The sequence below is a fragment of the Varanus komodoensis genome, unplaced genomic scaffold (assembly GCF_004798865.1).
Source record: "Varanus komodoensis strain SLA01 unplaced genomic scaffold, ASM479886v1 scaffold123, whole genome shotgun sequence".
Classification (NCBI taxonomy): domain Eukaryota; kingdom Metazoa; phylum Chordata; class Lepidosauria; order Squamata; family Varanidae; genus Varanus; species Varanus komodoensis.
In genome coordinates this window covers 1-20,348 of record NW_025335358.1, presented here as the reverse complement: position 1 = coordinate 20,348, position 20,348 = coordinate 1, and the positions used below count along the sequence as shown (strand labels likewise).

The window sequence follows — 20,348 nt, the reverse complement described above, 5'->3', positions numbered from 1 at the left end:
CAAACTGTGTAGCTACACAAGTTAAGAATTTATTGCTTGGTTTGTTACAATGGATGCTTAGCTGGAAGAACACTATTAACATACAAAAACAAAACAAAAATACCCAAGAAATGGTAAATTTCTTGCAGTTGGATAAAATGGTTCACTTCCATTATATTTGTGGTTTACATTTCCGAGAGAAACAGTCACACTGTCTGGCGTTCAAGACTTCCTGATGTACTATGGAGCCATTGACACAGCGGAGGGGCACTTTCATTGAATCGATAATGGTAGCAGAACAACAGGTACACTCATCCTCAATCTGGTTTGTGGTAATATTATAAACAGCTTTGCTTTCACATTTGCCCTGAAAGTGGAGGAGGGGAGGGGGAGAAACAGATGACACCTGTGACATTATTTACAGACTAAAATATCGATGCTGCTGTGTGAACTGTTCTCAAGCAAAGGTTAGATTAGCTTTTCGCAAACCATGGCTTAGAAAACTGGAATTCAGCTAACACCTTCACATACTTCTCCTCCTCCTGTTGTTGTTGTTTTTCTTCCCTGATTAGCTTTAACCATTTGTATTACATCATGCGCATCAGCCTTAACCATGGCTCTCCTGTATTCATCAAGTTCAGTGAGTAATCATGATTCACAAGGTGGGCAAACAACTGTATTTGCATGTGTTATTTGTGAGAAAGGCTGGTCCATGTAGTTTTCCCTTGTTACATGGTTGCTCTATAAATATATAATATAGGTAATTGGTATGTGATTACATAACAACACAAAGTAATATTTAAGGAGTGCATACTTCTGATACAACATAAAACAAAGAAGAGGAAGGAAAGCAACAGATCAAGCAACAATCTTCAGTACTCAGTCATAATGGCCTTGTCAATAATTTCTAGAAATGCTTTAGGGGTTGCCATGGAGAAAGCTAATGATTAAACAGGCCTTTTAATAGACTTTTAATTTTTTTAAATAATTGACTGAATGCCTTCCATGCTATGCTTATAGAAATCCCTAATAATTCTGCCCTTATAGAAGCAATTAAATATTTATCAACTTACTATTAAGATCTGATACACTGAACAGGGATATGTATAAAAACTGGCCATGAGGTATAAAGGCACAACCTGTATTTCAGTGATGAAGTGCATGCTTTGTATGCAGATAGTCCCAGGTGAAACCTTGGGATCTCTAGTTCAATGGGCTCTCTACAGGATCTAAGAAAGAGCCTTGCCTGAAATCCTTGGCATAGTTCTCAATACTACTTCTTCACCAAAATCAGAACTATGATGGACAGGCACAGGGTAGACTGGACCCAATGTGGGAGGGTTATTAACAAACTAGCTTGAAAAACTTCACTTGAAAAACTGTAAGTAAAGAACTGGCAGGAAAGAGAATGATTACTACTTTCCTTGATGGTTGTTTTTCCATTTTAGCTGCTGGCCCTCCCCACCCCATGGCATGTACATTCCTGAAGCTTCCTTTCCTGAAGCTTCCCTTCTGAAGCTTCCTTTCCTTAAATAAAGGGACCAATTGGGTTTTGTTGTAAGCATAATGTGTCACCTGCCCCTAAAGTTATGTGCTCACAGAACTTGCCTTCATGGCTTTTACATATTTTAAGAAACTGGGATTGGGAAGGGGGTGGCATGTGGAAAGCAAGACAGAGAGGACTGCTATTCCAAAAAGAAGGCAAAAGGCTCTCCTAAATGAGGCCTGCTCTGTGCAATTTGTTTCCAAGGCAAGCCACAATCCAGCATACACTGTCTTCAGATTATAGTCCTCTGAATATAGACTTGAGTTCATAAAATAACTTACCTCACAGTAGTGGATATTCAGCTGATTTTCATTCACACAATCATCTACTTTCACATATTCCAGCCTGCCTGTAACTTGTTTGCATTCTGGCTCTATGCCTAAGAGAGTAAGAAGGAAGGCACACACAATGAGCACATCTGTAGAAAGAGGCACTTTGTGCATTCTAACAGTGCAGATTGTCACTCTAAGCTATCTCTTGTTTTCTGTTACACATCTGTAGCAAAATTGTGGACCACAGGCAGCTCACAAACTTTGAGCTGAAGATTTTAGGCTCAGTTTCACATGCTATAGGTAGATGTATATGATGAATTAACATGCAGATTATCACATTACATTATCACATCATCAGCTTTTCTTAATGAGCTGGTAGAGTTGTTGTTAGCAGCACCAGTAGTTTCAGAATCCTCCAATAATCCCCTAACATACAGAAGCTTGACCCAACTAGTTGGTCAACTGGCCTTCAGAAGCATGATGTTGGGTCAGGAGGTGAGGGATGACAAGTGTTTACCACCACTAGAAAGAAGGTTTGTCAACTGAGAGCTCTGCCCAAAAAAAAAAAAAAAAAGAAAGAAAAAGAAAAAGATGCAGAATCCTAGGAATCCTGCTTTCCTTTCAGGTTCAGAATTTGGAACCAGATGCCTAGAGAGGTGGTGGGCTCTACTATGCTAGAGACATTCAAGGCAAAACTGGACAGTCATCTGAGTGGGGTGGTGTAAATTGGTGTCCAGGAAGTTGGACCCAATGGCTTTCATGGCCCCTTCCAACTCTACTATTCTATGATTCTATGATTGGAGGGAATTCTTCCCATCAGATAAAGATAGCTGCATGTCCTTTTCTGAAGTCTTGCTTTCAGATTTCTTTGAACCTTGATAGACTATCCACTTCCTTCAAAGGAGAACATCTGGGGTGCCTCAGACAACTTGATTCAATATCAGGGCAAGTAGAGGGCAAAACTGCCAACAATTGTTTTAAACAAGAGGAACTCAAAGAATAAATATGAGAGATTCCAGTACAGTGGGTAAATCAATCCATCTCTGATCCATATAATTTTTACATGTGTTCACACATGCCTGTTTTATCTGCATTTTTAAAATTGCCTTTAAATATGCATTTGCACACACATTTTCTCTCAAATAATTATTTCTAAAAAAACTTTCAAATATGTGTTATAAAATGTATTTTCTTTCAAAATATGGATTTTTAAAATATACATTGATTATTTGGCTCTGCAAAAGAAAGGAATTGTTACAGGCTTCAGGGGATATAAAATTCTTGTTTATAGTGGTGGTGTGGGTTCTTGCTTTAATTACAAATATCCTAACAAGTTGCTGATGGCATTTTTCTTTAAAGCCTTTTTCAGCTTTAAGCCGCACTGATACTAATTTACAGTTCATGAACCAACATGCAGTTATGCTTCACAATGTGCATTTTTCTTATTTTTTCAATTAAAAGCAGCACTTTTTTGTCATAGAACGCACCGGAATGGTGTTCCAGCACCTTTTTTTCAATGGATTTTACGAAGTGATTTTGAACGGAGTAGCAGATCAGCAGCAAACATCATTAACATAGTGCCTGCAAGCTGCTATTGTGTCTGCTATCTGATAGTGAGAGATCGCTGCTTGGGACGCTGCTCGGCTTGGGATTGGTGTATGTGCTTACTGCCGGTGGAAACGTGAGTTCTGGCACTTTTTTTTTTTTTTTTACAAAAAAAGCACTGATTAAAAGATATATAAAATGTGGGTATTTGGAAAATGTGTGCACAAAATAATGTAAATTGGTGAAAATAATGAATAATTTGCACAAAGTGTATATATTTGGTAAAACTTTGTACAAAATGTATACATTAGAAGAAATGCACATGAAATGCATGCACATGTGGACTTTTAAAAATGGCAAACTGTGAAAACAGGATGGAATGGGATGGATTTAAGGTCAGAAAAATGAGAAATTGAGAATAACTGAAATGGTCAGATTTAGTCATCCCTTGTCTAGGCTTTAACAAATATTTTGTTAGCTTGATTATATTCATTATAATGTCTCTGTAGTTTACATTAGTACACCCAAGTTTTCCATGCCTTTGTATGCTTTTTTAATGCCCCCAAACTGCATGCTCTTCTTGTGCAGGAGGGGTTCCACTATTTGTAGGGTTTCACATTTCATGCTGGGAGGAAAAGAAATTCTGGTTGTTGGTGTACAGATGCTAGCTCTGCTTTAACAAAGTCTCATCTGAGTGGAGAAACCAAGAGCTACAATAGTTGATACAAATGCTGCTGTAAAATAACTGTCATCAGACTGTCACTGTTATGCTCATCTTTTATTTGAGATGTCAGATCCAACAGGACTCTGCTTGATTAGCTGCTTTGAATGGACAAGACAGATCAAAACATATTTATACAGTGCTTATCAGATCTGAACATTTTTAAAGGCCTTAAATGAAAATAAAATAAAAATCAACCAATGGATCGATCCATTGCTTTCAGGATTCAATATTTAAATTAAAATATTTAAAGTAATAATTTCAGGATTAAATATTAAATAAATAAATAGTCCAAATTCACACACAAGAGATCAGCTCTGCCTATTGGATAAAACCTTTAGTACAGCCCTGCAGCCAGAGTGGGGCAAATGGCTGTGCCACTCCCACTCTAGAGCTCTGCTTCAACACCTGTAGGATTGGGGGTATATGGAAATAGTCTTTTAATCTGTGACATGACCAATAATGAAACCTTTATTAAAGAATGTCAGTTTGTTTTAAAAACAAGAGCTATTTAAACAATAGAACCCTCTGAAAAAGCCTCATCTGAAAGAGACCCCCAATGTCTACTCTGCCTGACTGAGAGTAGATTTCTCATATCACAATCACCCTTTAATTATTTAAGTGATCATGAAAAAAAACACATGCCTATTAGAACTTTGTATTATGGGCTAAAGTTAAGCTCCTCTCACTGAACTTTTCTTTTCAGTTTCACCTTCAGCTGTGATTACTACCCATACAGGCATGTTTGCTTGCCTGCTGTAAGAGGAATTTCTTTAGCCATTAGGGTTATGAATAGGGTTTTTTTTGTTTTGCTAATGGATGAACTAAAGCAATAATTAAAGTGATCTGAAAATATATCTCCCCAATGTTACCCTTTGCTCTTTTAAAGTACTCACTGTACTAACAATCATACTGGCATTTCCCCGCTTTTTTCCAGGAACTTGATAGTGAACATTGAAAACAGCCCTACAGGAACAGAAACACTGCTGTGCATGCTACCAATGGCTGGCTGGCTGGCTGGCTGGCTGGCAGCTGGGAAAAGCAGACCTGATTTCTGGTTTTCCTAATGTGTGCAGTTCAGCAATGAGAAATTTCCAGAGTTTCTGGGCAGAAAAATCAACCCAGCAACCTGTAAAAAAGCACAGTTCATTTCTAGTCACATAGTCCTTTGTTAACCAGGTAAACAGTTGTCCCTTGTCTGTTCCAACTAGAAAATACAAAGGTTAGGAAAAAGATTAGAAGGAGAAATCCTCGAGGAGGGGTTAACATATGTACCCTAACAAACTAGATTTGAGAAAACAAGCCTCACACAAATGTTTTTTCTTCTAAGTTACAATATAAACCATTTTGTTTGTTTTACACCTTTTGGAATCACCTGGTGCCTTAACATCCTTTTTTTCTTATAAAAGTTTTGATTAACTTGACTCTTACATATCCATTTTTCTAAATTAACACACTCGTTGCATGAAGGAGTGAAGGAGAAGCTCTTCTCCATTTGTGAGTGGAGGAGAGGAATTGCTCCATCTAGAAATGTGGCTGCCCTACCTAACAGGTCATTCCAGAAGGTTGCTTTGCTAAGAAAGGTTGCTAGATAAGAAATCAAGATGGGGTCACATTCGAGAATACGTAGAAATAGTAGGATGTGCTCCCAGTTCAACAGTGTCCCCAAGTGCATATTTTTATTTACTTTATTCAAGCAAATAACTACTGTACATGTATGTGTTAAAATGTAAAAGATGAGTTTTGTAAGAGACAAATTTTGTAAGAGACAAATTCTGCAAAAAATGGCCCCTCTAAGAAATTCCTAATATGTGTTACAGATGACTTCCTCCAAAAGAAAGAGAAGAAAGGAACAAGAGGAACAGATATCCTTGGCTTGGTACTAAGCAAAAGGGAAGATCTAGTGGACAAAGTGGCAGCTATGGGAACTCTGAGGGAAAGTGACCATGCCATATTTGAATTCTTAATTCTTCAAGAAAGGAGAGGAGAGGAGAGGGGAGGAGAGGAGAGGGGAGGAGGAGGAGGAGGGAGAGCAAACACCACAACCTGGGAACTGCAGACCAGTCAGTCTGACATTAATCCCTCAGAAAATTCTGGAGAAGACAGTCAGACTACAAACACCTTGAAAACAACGCAATTATTACTGCAATGCAAGTCAACATAGATTTGTCAAGAACAAGTTCTGTCAGACTAATCAGATTTTGCTTTTTGATAGGATTAACTCCCTGATGAACTGTAGAAATGCTATGGACATAGTATACCTTGATTTCAGCATAGCATTTGACAAAGTGTTTCATTACATTCTGTTCAGCAAGCTAGCTAAAAGAGGACTAGATGAGAGAACAATCAGGTGGATCCACAGTTGGCTACAGAATCACGCTCAAACAGGGCTCATTAATGGCATCTTCTAAAACTGGGGAGAGGTATAAAGTGGGGCACTGCAGGGTTCAGTTGTGGGCCCAGTGCTCTTCAATGTTTTTTTTAATGACTTGGATGCAGAAGTGCAGGGAACAATTATCCAATTTTCAGAAGACACAAAACTGGGGTGGGAGGGGGGGAGCTAATACCCTGGAAGACAGAAAGAAGATTCAAGGTGACCTTATTAGGTTGGAGTGCTGGACTGAAAAGAACACAAAGAAAATCACTAGGAACAAATGTCAAGTTCCACATCCAGGCAAAAAAAAAAAAAAAAACCAAATGCATTGTTACAACATGGTGTGAGAAGTAGAAGATTACTGTGACTAACAAACTAGAGCAACTAAAGCTATGGATCACTTAGTGATTAATAAAGGTATTCTGATTAATAGACTAGAACAGGTAAAGCTATACAGATCACTTGATGATTAATAAAGTTATTGTGATTAACACAAACTAACAGACTACAAGATGTAATTGGTAGACATGGCATTAAACTTTTGAACTTAGAACCCAAAGTACAGCTGTGTAATTAGCTAATGCATATTAATGCTGCCTCCTACTATGACTCAGAGGGTTATTAACATGAACATGGGACATATGAGCAGGTGGGGTAACATACCAAGGAGTAGTATGATGAAGGCGGACGGGAAGAGTGTGAATTCCCAGTATCCCAGCCAATGGGAGAAAGGAGGCAGGGACTTTGCGCGTGAAGTAGGGAATAAAAGGCTGCTCCTCCAGTGCACTACCTTTGGGGTGAGTGCCCGGTCTGGCCAGAACGTATTAAACTGTTGCTGCTTGGTACTTTGCCTACCGTATCGTCATTGCTTGGATTCCATTCCTTACAATGGGGAATACTTGACTCAACAATACTGCAATAAAGAAGGAACTTGGAATTGTTGTAGAATTGCTGAATTGTAGAATTACTGAATAGGAGTCAACAATGTGATGCCTACTGTGCATCCCATCTTTTATTTACTGGCACATGAACAGAAGGAAAAGAAAGAGGGGAGAGAGGGAGACAGGAAAGAAAGAGAGAGAGAGAATGGAGAGTGATGCAGTGCTGACATTTTGACCTTCAATTGAAAGATAGTTTTTAGGACTAAACAAATTCTATAATTATACATATAATTTGGTAATGTAAGCCTTCATTTAGGGTCTGGTGAAAGAATTACCTTGAGGACTGATCAAGAAAAAAAGATTGGGGGAAGACCACACTTAAACAGTACTTCCCAAGAATTTTTATGGATAATCCATATATTCTTTCTGAATTGAAACTGGAGACATGCTTCCCTGTTACATTTTCAAAGATGTATTCTTATACAGAAATGCCATCCTACTGATCATCTGAATGGGATGGTGTAACTTAGTTTCCTGCAACAGCAGGGGGATTGGACCCAGTGGTCTTCTGGTCCCTTCCAACTCTACTATTCCATGATCCAATAATCTGAATGTGCCTCTGCTTCGAAGTACAGTCTCAGTTACGGGTACATGTTGCACCTGCTGCAAGTCTATACGAGGAGTGTTTTAATAACCAGTTGCATCTATTGCATACATGAAAAGCCATCAGGCCTGTGTTGAGCACTGAGCATGCTTAGACATCTACTGGGGTATATACCCTGGGGCAGGGCCCTTTGGTCCTGATAACTCCCTTTCTAATGGTCACTCTAACTACCTTCCTAATAGTGTGCATGCCACACTCTTCCTGCCAACACTGTAGTCGTGCAGTAAACCTTGCTTGGCCATATTGGCTGCTTGGCCATAGTGACCACACATAAAGGCAATGGCAGCTGGGTTATCAACCCTAATGCAATGCCTAACCATGACTAGCACCACTTGGCTTCCATCTTTGTACAGCACTTTCATGTCTACTGGTGCAGCCCATTTCCAGACGTGATGACTGGTCACTGCACCATCACCACTCAAGTAGCAATGGGTAGTGTCAACAGTTTGATTTATTACTTTCCTATGGGACATAGTAATTGCTCCACAACTTATACATGTTTAACATACAGTCTGAGAATTTTCTTTTTCTTCTAAAAATGATAATAAGGCACAAAATGAAGAGGCAAATTAAATACTTTGAGGTTCCTACTGGTTTTGATGGAGATTATGTACGTGCTTTTGCATTTTTTCTACTGTAATCAACAGGACTTAAAAGTACTTTAAGTCACTTTTGTCATTTTGTTTGTTCTCATGTATACATTAAAAATATTAGCTTGCATTCCCCATCCTGTGCAAGCTGGACTGGGATCATGGTGTGGGTGGGTGGGTGTGTATGCGCATATATGGGTAGGCTATAAGACTGGTTCTGCCCATAAGACTGGTTATAATCATCCCACCATCCTTGCTATTCCTAGTTGAAAGAAATACCTATTGGTGTTACTGACAGTAACAGGCATGGGAAAGGGGCAACGCCAATCAGGGCCAACACAGGAAAAAAAGCTTATTGTCCCACTGTGTTCCACCATGCCACAGTCCTGACCTGGTTTGCCCCTCCTCCCTGCACTGATTATTTATTTTTTAAAAAAATCAATGAAGCGGAGGTGACAAAAGTTTCATCCACTTTGGCCCTTGTTTACCCTCATTCAAATTCTCCATTAAAACATAGTATTTGGAAATGTGCTAAAGTAGGAAGTCAAAACAAAGGATAGCTACTTACATTTTTTACAGCAAGTATTGTCAATGTTTGCAATTTTACCCTAAAAAGAGAGCACATGTCATTTAAGAGGAAAACAACACTCTTTCTCACACACAAACTCTTTTGCTATCTCTGATCTTTGCTTAGAATAGCAGATCTTTGAACTTATGGCAGCTAATGGTGGAACTAAGACCCAAACTGATGTTTGAGATGTATTTGCTATTTGCTAGAATTGGACACTCTGCCTAACTTGGATTGGAGCCATACTGTGTTTCTGGGAGGAAGGGAGGGAGGGAGATGTTACCAGGATTCAGCTTCCATCAAAATCTTCCCCTGCAGAACAGCTATTGACTGCAGAGGGGAAAACATACAGCTTCTCATAGTGTGGTTGGAGTTGGCATTGCACTGAAGGATTTTCTAACCCTAGGTAGCCCTTCCAGGGGAGTTCTTGCTGCCCCTTATATGCTTTTCTAGCTTGAAGATGTGACTTTCTCATTGATACCAAGCTCTGAGAATGGCTCCCAGGAGCTTCCTATCCTTCAGTCCTATAGGGGCATGGAACAACACAGACGCTGCCACTTTAACACTTGAAATACGCACCCAACACGGATGGGGTAACTGAAAGCCCAGACTCTGCCAGAGTGGGCTCCCAACCTTGGTGAGTCTACTTTTTCACGGCCATTTTCCCCAGCTGCTATGGCTCTTCCTCCTTCAGGGGATCATGACTAGCCTTGATGCAAAACCCTTTCTTCCAGTCTAAAGGGCTCATTGACTGCAGCCTTTGCTTGAGAAAATACCTTAGCCAGCATTTTGTGCACTGAGTTACCTAAGTCCTGGAGTAACTACTGCCTTGTTCAACATGATGCAGAGAGTGATCGAATGCCATGTTGCATTCCACTTCCCTTGGGACTAATGCCTCATTAGCACAAGAGGAAACAAGTGAAATCTCTCTTTCCTTTGCAGTGGCCCCAATCCAGGATTAGGTCCCTATGGCAGACCTTTTGGCTAATAAAATGTACAATGTGTCAAAAATGAAAGTATGCATCACCAACATCTTTGGCCCCATGTGTTACAAAGAGCCTAAGCATTACTAAGGAACCCAGAAATAATTATTTATTATTTATATATTAAAGATTTTTATATACCATTCTCCAGCACATTGCTCTCAGAATAGTTTATATAAATGCTTAAACATTAAAACACCATAACAAATGATCATAAAATCTATACAAAACTGCAAACAAATATAATAAAAGTCAATATAAAAACACAGCTCTAGTCAACGGTTACAATAACAGAAAAATAAAAAGGTTTTGACCTAGTGCTAAAATGTGTATAGCATTGGCACCAGGCACACCTCCTTGGGGAGTTGGTTCCATAAATGGGACATCACTACCAAAAAGGCCCTTCTCCTTGTTGCCACCTTCCTTCCTTTAAAGGTGGCTCTCAGAGAAGGACTTCCATCTTAGGGTCTGGTTAGGTATGTGTGGGAAAGGGTGTTCCTTAAGATATCCAGGGTCAAATGTGGAGTGCAATTTGTGCCAAATATGAACAACTTTATCCTGTAAGTGCTGCACAAATTTGTCTGAGGGTTTTGATCTTCTTTAGGGTCAACACATAAAAGGCCATGGTCCACTTGGAACAGCTCTGCTGGGCAGCACTGAGAGGATGCAATGTTGGCAGAATACAAAAGCTCTCTTTGCCACATTTACCACCACGGAGTAGGCTTGATAGTGAGCTCTTGCTCAGATTCAGCCCAGGTTTTCTTTCACCTGTGCTCAAGTTGTCTTCCCAGTTGCTCCTGTGCCCACAATTCTGCTGTGTACCATGGTGCCATGCAGGTGTCTACTACTCAGATTGCCTCTGAATTCTATAGGGCAATCTAGACCACAACAGGGGCACCAACCATTGCAGCTAGAATTCCACCCCACCCCTGACCCTCTGGAATCCAACTGAATCCACACTCCAGGGATGGAATATTTTAATGCATCCCCCACCCTTGCAGAGGGAAAGAACAATCACAAGTCTAGATCTCAGGATACTGTGATTTGACCATGACAAAAAGGTTAATGATGGCTCCCGACACACACTTTCAGTTCACCATATTCCTGTCCAGTCAAGAAGACCAGGTTCTGAGTGTGACCCTTCTCATATGTTGGGCAAGTGACATGCTGGTAGCTAGGAATTCCTGAGCTACCCAAGACAAAGCAGTCTCAGCATGGAATTTGAGTCCCTCATAATCATCATCCTGGAGAGGTCCTCAACACCAGGTCCAAGAGCAGCTCTGTCAGCTCAGGCAGGGAGTCTGTGTGGTGCAGGGACCAAATACCACCTGCAACATACCTGCTAGCAATCGTTGCATTGGTTAATGCTAACTAAAGCGGCCTGTTTTGGATGTTGACGAAATGCTAGTCTCAGCACACTTGACTCTGCCTCTCTCCTTCTGCCTCCAAATTCACTGGGCAAAATGGCCATACATTAAATGTCAAAACTGATCTCTCTGCTTACAGCTTTACAAAGTCAAATGTCAAAGCCTGACTACCTGTTCTCTGTGACCAAATTATGCCAGCCAGGTACCTGCCTCACAAGTCCTTCCAGCTAGCACGTCTCCCAGATGGGTGTTCAGAAATGCCAGCTTCACACTGTTGGCTGCATCTGTCTCCCTGGAAAACATCTCTTCATCAATGCCACATCATTGTTTTCGTTGCATTTTCGGTAGCATGAATCCTTCAGGCATCCAAGGATCTTGCCAGGGCATAAATATTAATGCAAAATAAAACCTGCATCTAAAAAGATGGACCCTTTGCACATTCTGCCTGAAATGCAGAGGTCTGGTGCCTTGGCAGGGTTGGGAACTGCATGAAGTTTCCATGATTTTCGGACAGAAAATGCTGATGTTATAAACAGAAAATGTCTTATATATCTATGGAAAATGTACAGGAGATGTTCCCATTTTCAGTTGCCTCTAAGCCTTCCTCCAGAGTGTCAGAAAATTGGCAGGTACCTGGTATGGCAAATTAATCCCATGTCTGCAAATTTCATTCTGTTGCAACAGAAAACGCCAATGCTGCAAGCAACATTAGATGGTGGTGGAGTGGTGGGTGGGGGTATTCATTTCAATGAATAGAAAATGAATATGCATGTAATTACAGGGAAAGGAAAATGAGAGATATACTTAGCAGAAAAGTAAAATAAAAGAAATTGTGTTAGCAGTCACACAATTGGTAAAGGAAGAAAGCAGAAGTTGATGAAATGGTCTTCTTATATTTACCATACCATTCTCTTCTGCTTCCAGTTTCTCCCTCAGTCTCAGCATTCAAATTGTAAGCTCCTTGGATCATAAATCTCTTTTTAATGATGTCTAGTAAAGCAAAATGTACACTAATGGTGTTGTAGTAATACTAATATTACTGCTGCTGCTAGTTGTGAAGTCCTGTCGGACCCCTCACAACCCCAAGGACAACACTCCTCCAGGCCGTCCTGTCCTCCACCATCCCCCAGAGTCCACTTAAGCTCACACCGACTGCTTCAGTGACTCCACCTATCAACCTCATTCTTTGCTGTCCCCTTCTTTTGCCCTCAATTGTTCCCAGCATTGGGCTCTTCTCCAGTGAGTCCTTCCTTCACATTTGATGGCCAAAGTATGTGAGTTTCATCTTCAGTATCTGGCCGTCTAAAGAGCAGTCAGGGTTGATCTCCTCTAGGAGTGACTGGTTTGATCTCCTTGTGGTGCAGGGGACTCACAGGAATCATCTCCAGCACCACAATTCAAAGGCCTCAATTCTTCAGCGCTTAGCCTTCCTCATGGTCCAACTTTCATGGCCATACATTGCAACTGGGAAAACCATAGCCTTGAATATACGCACTTTTGTTGCCAGGGTGATGTCTCTGCTTTTATGATGCTGTCTAGATTTGCCATAGCTTTCCTGCCCAGGAGCAAGCGTCTTTTAATTTCTTGGCTGCAGTCCCCGTCTGCGGTGATCATGGAGGCCAGGAAAATAAAACCCGTCACTACCTCCATTTCTTCCACTTCTATTTGCCAGGAAGTGATAGGACCGGATGCCATGATCTTAGTTTTCTTAATATTGAGCTTCAAGCTGACTTTTGCACTCTCCTCTTTCACCTGCATCAAGAGGCTCTTTAGTTCCTCTTCACTTTCTGTCATTACAGTGGTATCATCTGCATATCTGAGGTTGTTTATATTTCTTCAAGCAATCTTAATTCCAACTGGTGATTCATCAAGCCCCACCTTTCTCATGATGCGCTCTGCATATAAGTTAAATAGGCAGGGCAACAGTATACAGCCTTGCCATACTCATTTCCCAATTTTGAACCACTCAGTAGTTCCATGTCCAGTTCTCACTGTTGCTCCCGCATACAGGTTTCTCAAGGGACAAATACGATGGTCTGGGACTCTCATCTCTCTAAGAAGTTGCCACAGTTTGTTCTGTTACACACAATCAAAGGTTTTAGCATAGTCAATGAAGCAGAAGTAGATGTTTTTCTGGAACTCCCTTGCTTTCTCCACGATCCAGCGTATGTTGGCAATTTGACCTCTAGTTCCTCTGCCTCTTCGAAATCCTGCCTGTATTTCTGGTAGTTCTTGGTCCACATACTGCTGGAGCCTAGCTTGTAGGATTTTGAGCATAACTTTGCTAGCATGTGAAATAAGTGCAATGGTGTGGTAGTTCGAACATTCTTTGGCATTGCCCTTCTTTGAAATTGGAATGAAAACTGAACTTTTCCAATCCTGTGGCCACCGCTGTGTTTTCCAAATTTGCTGGCATATTGAGTGCAGCATTTTAACTGCATCGTCTTTTAAAATTTTGAATAGCTCAGCTGGAATACTGTTTCCTCCACTAGCTATAGTTGCTCAGACTTCCTAAGGCCCATTTGACTTCACATTCCAGGATGTCTGGCTCGAAGTCATCATGGTTATCACCTCTTTCTTGTATAGTTCTTCTGTGTAATCTTACCACCTCTTCTCTATCTCTTCTGGCTCTGTTAGGTCCCTGCAATTTTGGTCCTTTATCATACCCATCTTTGCATGAAACTTTCCCTTCATATCTCCAATTTCCTTGAAGAGATCTCTGGCCCTCCATATTCTATTGTTTTCTTCTATTTCTTTACATTGTTCATTGAAGAAGGCATTCTTATCTCTTCTAGCTATTTTCTGGAATTCTGCATTCAGTTGGGTGTAGCTTTCTCTTTCTCCCTTGCCTTTCGCTTCCCTTCTTTCCTCAGCTATTTGTAAAGCTTCCTCGGACAGCCATTTTGCTTTCTTGCATTTCTTTTTCTTTGGGATGGTTTTAGTTGCTACCTCTTGGACAATGTTGCGAACCTCCGTCCATAGTTCTTCAGGCACTCTGTCTATCAGATCTAATTCCTTAAATCTATTTGTCACCTCTACTGAATATTCAACAAGAATATGATTTAGGTCATACCTGAGTGGCCTAGAGCTTTCCCCTATTTTCTTCAATTTAAGCCTGAATTTTGCAACAAGAAGCTCATGATCTGCGCCACAGTCGGGTCCTGGTCCTCTTTTTACTGACTGTATAAAGGTTCTCCATCTTTGGCTGCCGGGCACATAGTCAATCTGATTTCTGTGTTGACCATCTGGTGAGGTTTATGTGTAGAGTCGTCTCTTGGGTTGTTGGTAAAGAGTGTTTGCTATGATCATCATATTCTCTTGTCAAAATTCTACCAGCCTGTGCCCTACATCATTTTGTACTCCAAGGCTAAACTTGCCTATAATTCTGCTTATCTTTTGGCTTCCTACTTTAGCATTCCAATCCCCCATGATGTTAAGGACATCATTTTTGGGTGTTAATTCTAGAAGGTGTTGTAGGCCTTCATAGAACTGGTCAACTTCAGCCTCTTCAGCACCAGTGGTTGGGGCATAGACTTGGACTACTGTGATGTTGAATGGTTTGCCTTGGATTCGAACTGAGATCATTCTGTCATTTTGGAGATTGTATTCCAAAATACAAAAACACAAAGTACCATATTTTTTGCTCTATAAGACGCACCTGACCATAAGACGCACCTAGTTTTTAGAGGAGGGATCCATGGAAAGCTTCCTGATAATCACAGGTACATTCCCCATCACTTCCCCATGGGCGTCATTAAAAGACGGGTTGCCATTTGAAAACACACACTGACCTGTGATTAACAGCTCTCCCCTGCGCCAGAGGAGGGGGGTGGAGCAGGGCGCGCCGAGTGTGTGCCGGCCAGGTGTGGTGCAGCCGGGCTGGCAGCATGCCAGCGGTGGTCTTCCAGGCGGCACAGCAGCAGCAGGTCTTCCCGGGTGGCGGGGGTGAGCAGTCCGTCTCTCCATGCAGCTGGCAGGTTAAAGCCCATGGCTCCTCCTCCTCCGCACTGCTCCCCCTGAGCGGCACAGCTCTCACTTGTATTGGAGGGGGGGTGGAGCAGCGGGCGCTGAGTGCGCGCCGGCCAGGTGGTGCCACATGGTGCAGGTGGGCCAGCAGACTTTTTCCCTTACTTTTGAGGGGGGGGGGGAAGTGCGTCTTCTAGAGTGAAAAAAGCAGGTTGCTTACCTCTAACTGATGTTCTTCGAGTGGCCATCTGTGCATTCACACATATGGGTGCTGCACCTGCGCAGCGCCTAGGCTGGAAGATTAGAAAGCTAACCATTTTTGGCGGGAAACTCCGCTCCCCTCCCCCTCAGTGGTATAAATAGAGTGGAGTGTCCACCATTTTACTCAGTCTTGAAGACCGAACGTTCACCCTCTAGAGGTTGAGAATAAAATCAACGACAAGCATCATTATATTCCAACGGTACCGATGAAAATTAGAGTACGGTACCGAGAGAAAAAAAACACCCACTCACCGACACCGAGTGGGGCCGGCGGGTGGGTGGTGTGAATGCACAGATGGCCCCCTGAAGAACATCAGTTACAGGTAAGCAACCTGCTTTTCTTCATCGTGGCCTCTGTGCATCACACATATGGGTGATTCGCAAGCTTACCAAACTCGGAGGAGGGAGGTGTTGTCAGCGAAGAACGGATGAAAGAACAGCTCTGCCGAAAGAGCAGTCTTGCCTGGCACGTACATCAAGCCGATAATTCTTGGCAAAGATACATGGACCAGCCCACATCGCAGCTCTGTAGATATCCTGTAGCGGAACCCCTGCTGCAAACACGGACGAAGTTGCTACTGCTTGTGTGGTGTGACCTCTTGGAAAGACAGGTAAGTCTATTTTTGATAGGTGGTAAGCCAGGACAATAAGTCTGGATGATCCAATTAGAAAGTCTTTGAGATGTGATCGGCGATCCCTTGTCACGCTCGGAGTACTTAACAAAAAGTCTATTAGTACTATGGAAAGATTCAGTGTGGGATCTGTAAAAGGCCAAGCAACGGCGAACATCAAGCATGCATAGAGCACGTTCTATTGGATTCAAAGGTGATGGAAAGAATGCTGGCAAAACAATGTCTTGACTCAGGTAGAACAGCGTAGCCACTTTAGGGAGAAAGGAAAAATCCATCCGAAGAACGACTTTTTCCTTATGGAAATTCAGAAACGGCAGGTCTATGCAAAGAGCACAAATTTCACTAGCTCTCCGTGCTGATGTTACTGCTACAAGAAAGGCCGTTTTCCACGACACGAGACGTAGGTCCACAGTTGCCAAAGGCTCGAACAGTGGTTTGGTAAGTGCTTGGAGCACTACGGAAAGGCTCCACGTTGGTATAGCAGGGCGGATAGACGGATGTAAGTTCTGTAGTCCCCTAATAAAGTGTTGAACCAGCGGTTGAGAGAAAACTGATAAACCATGGACAGCGCCATGATAATGGGATATGGCGGCTGCATAAACTTTGATGGATGATGGTTTAAGTCCCACGTGATGTAGTTGCAAGAGAAATTGCAGAATATTGTCAACTGAAGCCGTCCCAGGAAGAAAAGAATGGCACTCTGCAAAAGAGGAGAATCTTTTCCATTTAGCCGCATAGGAACAATGAGTGGACGGTCTCAATGCAGATTCGAGAATCGCCTGAATTTCTTGTTCAGTAGGCATAGGTACCGCAGCAATTGCTGTCGAATCTGAGGTAGGTGTCATATGTACAGTCTGCTGAATAGGGTCCTCTGTAGAGTGAGCTGTCGTTGGTATCGACTCAGTGAAATGACTCAGTTGATCCGCCATGCTGTCAACTTCAGGGAGGTTATATCCGGATGCCGGATCGCTCCGTCTTGTTGTGTTAACACATGTGGAAGAGTTGGTAGGTGAAGAAACGTTCTTCTGGATAGTAGCAAAAGAGTGGCAAACCATGGTTGTCTCAGCCACCACGGAGTTACTAATATCCCTGTGGCATTGTCTTGGGCTATTTTCGCCACCACTTTTGTTAGAAGTGGGATTGGAGGAAATGCATAAAAAGTCATGTTGTTCCAAGGGATCATAAGAGCATCCCCCATCGATCCCGATCCGATGTCCGCTCTGGAGCAGTACAGGGCACACACTCTGTTGTCCCGGGTGGCAAACAGGTCCATGTCTGGGTAACCCCACAAACAGAAGAGTTTCTCGCAAATTCGTCTGTCCAACTCCCATTCATGGGTTGTTGACATCTGTCTGCTTAACATATCTGCTTCGATGTTGTTGGTTCCAGCCAGGTGAACTGCCAGGAGCATAATGTTCCTCGGTATGCACCAGTCCCAAATGTCCATTGATAGGCGTGCTAAGACTGGAGATTTTGTGCCGCCCTGCTTGTTGATATAGAAAACAGCAGGTATGTTGTCTGATGCAATCTGGACAACTTGACGGCATAGCAGTCTCGAAGGCCTTGAGGGCACTGAAAATTGCTAGAAGTTCGAAGAAGTTGATGTGCTTCCTTACTTCTTGTCGGTTCCAAGTACCTTGAACCCGAAGTCCCGAACATGTTGCACCCCATCCAAGAAGGGATGCATCGGTGTACAGGGTTGTTGTTGGCTGAGGCGGTCGAAACGGGGTGCCGATAGACAGGTTGCCTGGGATGGTCCACCAAGTTAGAGTACGAAGGATTGCAAACGGAATCCGGATCAGCTTGGTGGCAGGATCCTGTTGTGGGTGAAATGCGGTGTTGAAAAACAGTTGAATGGGCAGCATATGCAGCCTGGCATACGGGACAATGGCAACTGCAGCAGCCATATGCCCAAGTAGTCTCTGAATGGATAAGGCTGGGACTGTTCTGTGCAGCCGGATCCGACGAATGTGGTCGCATAAGGCATCTTGACGTTCCAGTGGAAGAAAGGCTCTTTCCTGTGTCGAGTCGTGCCCCGATGAAGTCAATGACCTGCATGGGAATAAGGGACGATTTCTCGCGGTTAATGCACAGACCAAGAGCATCAAGTTGAGCGCAGGTCACTTGTATAGCAGACAGAAGACCTTGTTCGGATTGTGAAACGATTAGCCAATCGTCTAAATATGGGTATATTTGCACTCCCTGCGTTCTTAAGTGTGCACATACTGGCGCCATACTCTTCGTAAAAACTTGAGGGGCAGTAGCCAGACCAAAAGGTAGAATATTGAACTCGAACAGATCGGACCTGACAGTAAAACGTAGGAAGCGTCTGTGTGAAGGATGGATAGAAATATGAAAATAGGCATCCTTCAAGTCCAGTGAGGCGAACCAATCCTCCCTCTTCAATAACGGAAAGATATTCTGTGAAGTGGTCATCCGGAACTTCCTTGGTTTGATGTACTTATTAAAAGTTCTTAAGTCTAGAATTGGACAAAGACCACCATCCCTTTTTGGGACCGTAAAATATCTGGAGTAGAATCCATGCAATCCTTCCGAGCAGGATAATTGTCGAATCGCTCCCTTGATAAGCAACTGGGAGACCTCTTCGCATAGCACCAATGAAGAAGGTGTAAAATGGATCGGGCTCGACGGAGGGACGACATCGAATTCTATCCTATATCCAAACTGAATGATAAATAACACCCACCTATCAGATGTAATGGACTCCCAAATGGGGAGTCGGCCCTGGAGCCGGTCCCCAAAAGGGAGAAGGGAAGGTGGTGTTGGAAGAGAGAGGATGATTCACCCGGACCGTCAACGTGGGTGTTTATCAGCATCAAAGTGTCAACGGCCTTGGGAGAAGCGCTGTTGCGGTTGTTGCCTCTGACGTTGCCGTTGCTGATATTGCTGGCGAGGGTAATACTGTTGGTTCCGATAGGAAGACTGAGGCCACTGCCACTTACGCTTTTGCGGAGGGAGCTCCATGCGGCGTGCAGTCAGTGCGATTCATGTATTGCCTTTAACTTGAGGTCGGTCTTCTGATGGAACAGACCGGTACCATCAAATGGCATTTCCTCTATTCTGCGTTTCATCTCATTGGGGAAATTACAGTTGTGCAGCCATGCATGTCGGCATAACGAGATGGCATTGATGAGGGCCCTCAAATCGGTGTCTACATGGTGTCGTGCAGTAGACAACTGTTGCACCACCACCTGCATCGCTTCTTTAATGAAGACCCTGGTGAGGTCGGCTTGGTGGTCTGGAAGGGAGGAAGCAACATTATCCAGCTTTTGCATGACAAAGTACTGGTAATGCGCCAGTGTTGCTTCGTAATTCGATAAGTGTACGCCGAGCCCAGAGGCCGCATAGACCTGGCGTGCAAGCATATCAATTTTCCTCCCTTCCTTGTCACGAGGGGCAGTATGTACCCTGGACTCCCTGCCCAGGGAGGATTCAACCACAAGAGAGTTCAGTTTTGGGTGACGGAGCAAAAAGGGAATATCGTCATCACGAATTCTATACATGGCCTCATACCGGTGGGAGGTAGCTTGTGGTTGGGCTGGTTGATCCCAGGGCTGGACCATAGCCTGGCAAAATGTAGTTATTAGCAGCAGGGCTATGGATGCGGACTGCTCTCCCTGAATGACGTTGTAAAACCGATCTGTGGAAGGACCTGGCTGCTGATGAGCTTTGATCTCAAGAGACCGAACGAGGCGGGACATGAGCTCCGTAAAGGAGACATGTGGTTCGACGGGTGAAGCAGGCCCTTGATATGCAACTGCCACATCAGGGGATGTCGAGTTGACCTCCAACTCATCAGAGTCTTCATCGTAGCGACAGTGGTCGCTTGAGGAGGAGGTTTCAGGAGAGGTTGGACACCTTCTCTCCACAGGCCTCGATGTGGATGGTACGTCCCTCAGGACCTATGGTGATCTATGATCCCAAGGAAAGTAATGATATGGCTGATAACCACCCCAGCCGGGGGGAGTACCATATCCA

At 43.0% G+C, this 20,348-nt stretch overlaps 1 protein-coding gene across 1 annotated transcript; it reads right to left on the bottom strand.

Moving 5' to 3' along the window:
• Positions 1-9: 9 nt before the first annotated feature.
• Positions 10-12,585, bottom strand: LOC123019420 (von Willebrand factor-like). Its single transcript, XM_044422270.1, has 4 exons — positions 11,701-12,585; positions 9,141-9,180; positions 1,807-1,904; positions 10-346 (listed from the first exon to the last, which is right to left on the bottom strand). Exons 1-4 carry the CDS (start codon positions 11,791-11,793, stop codon positions 152-154), a joined length of 426 nt encoding a protein of 141 aa, XP_044278205.1. The 5' UTR covers positions 11,794-12,585; the 3' UTR covers positions 10-151.
• Positions 12,586-20,348: the final 7,763 nt, after the last annotated feature.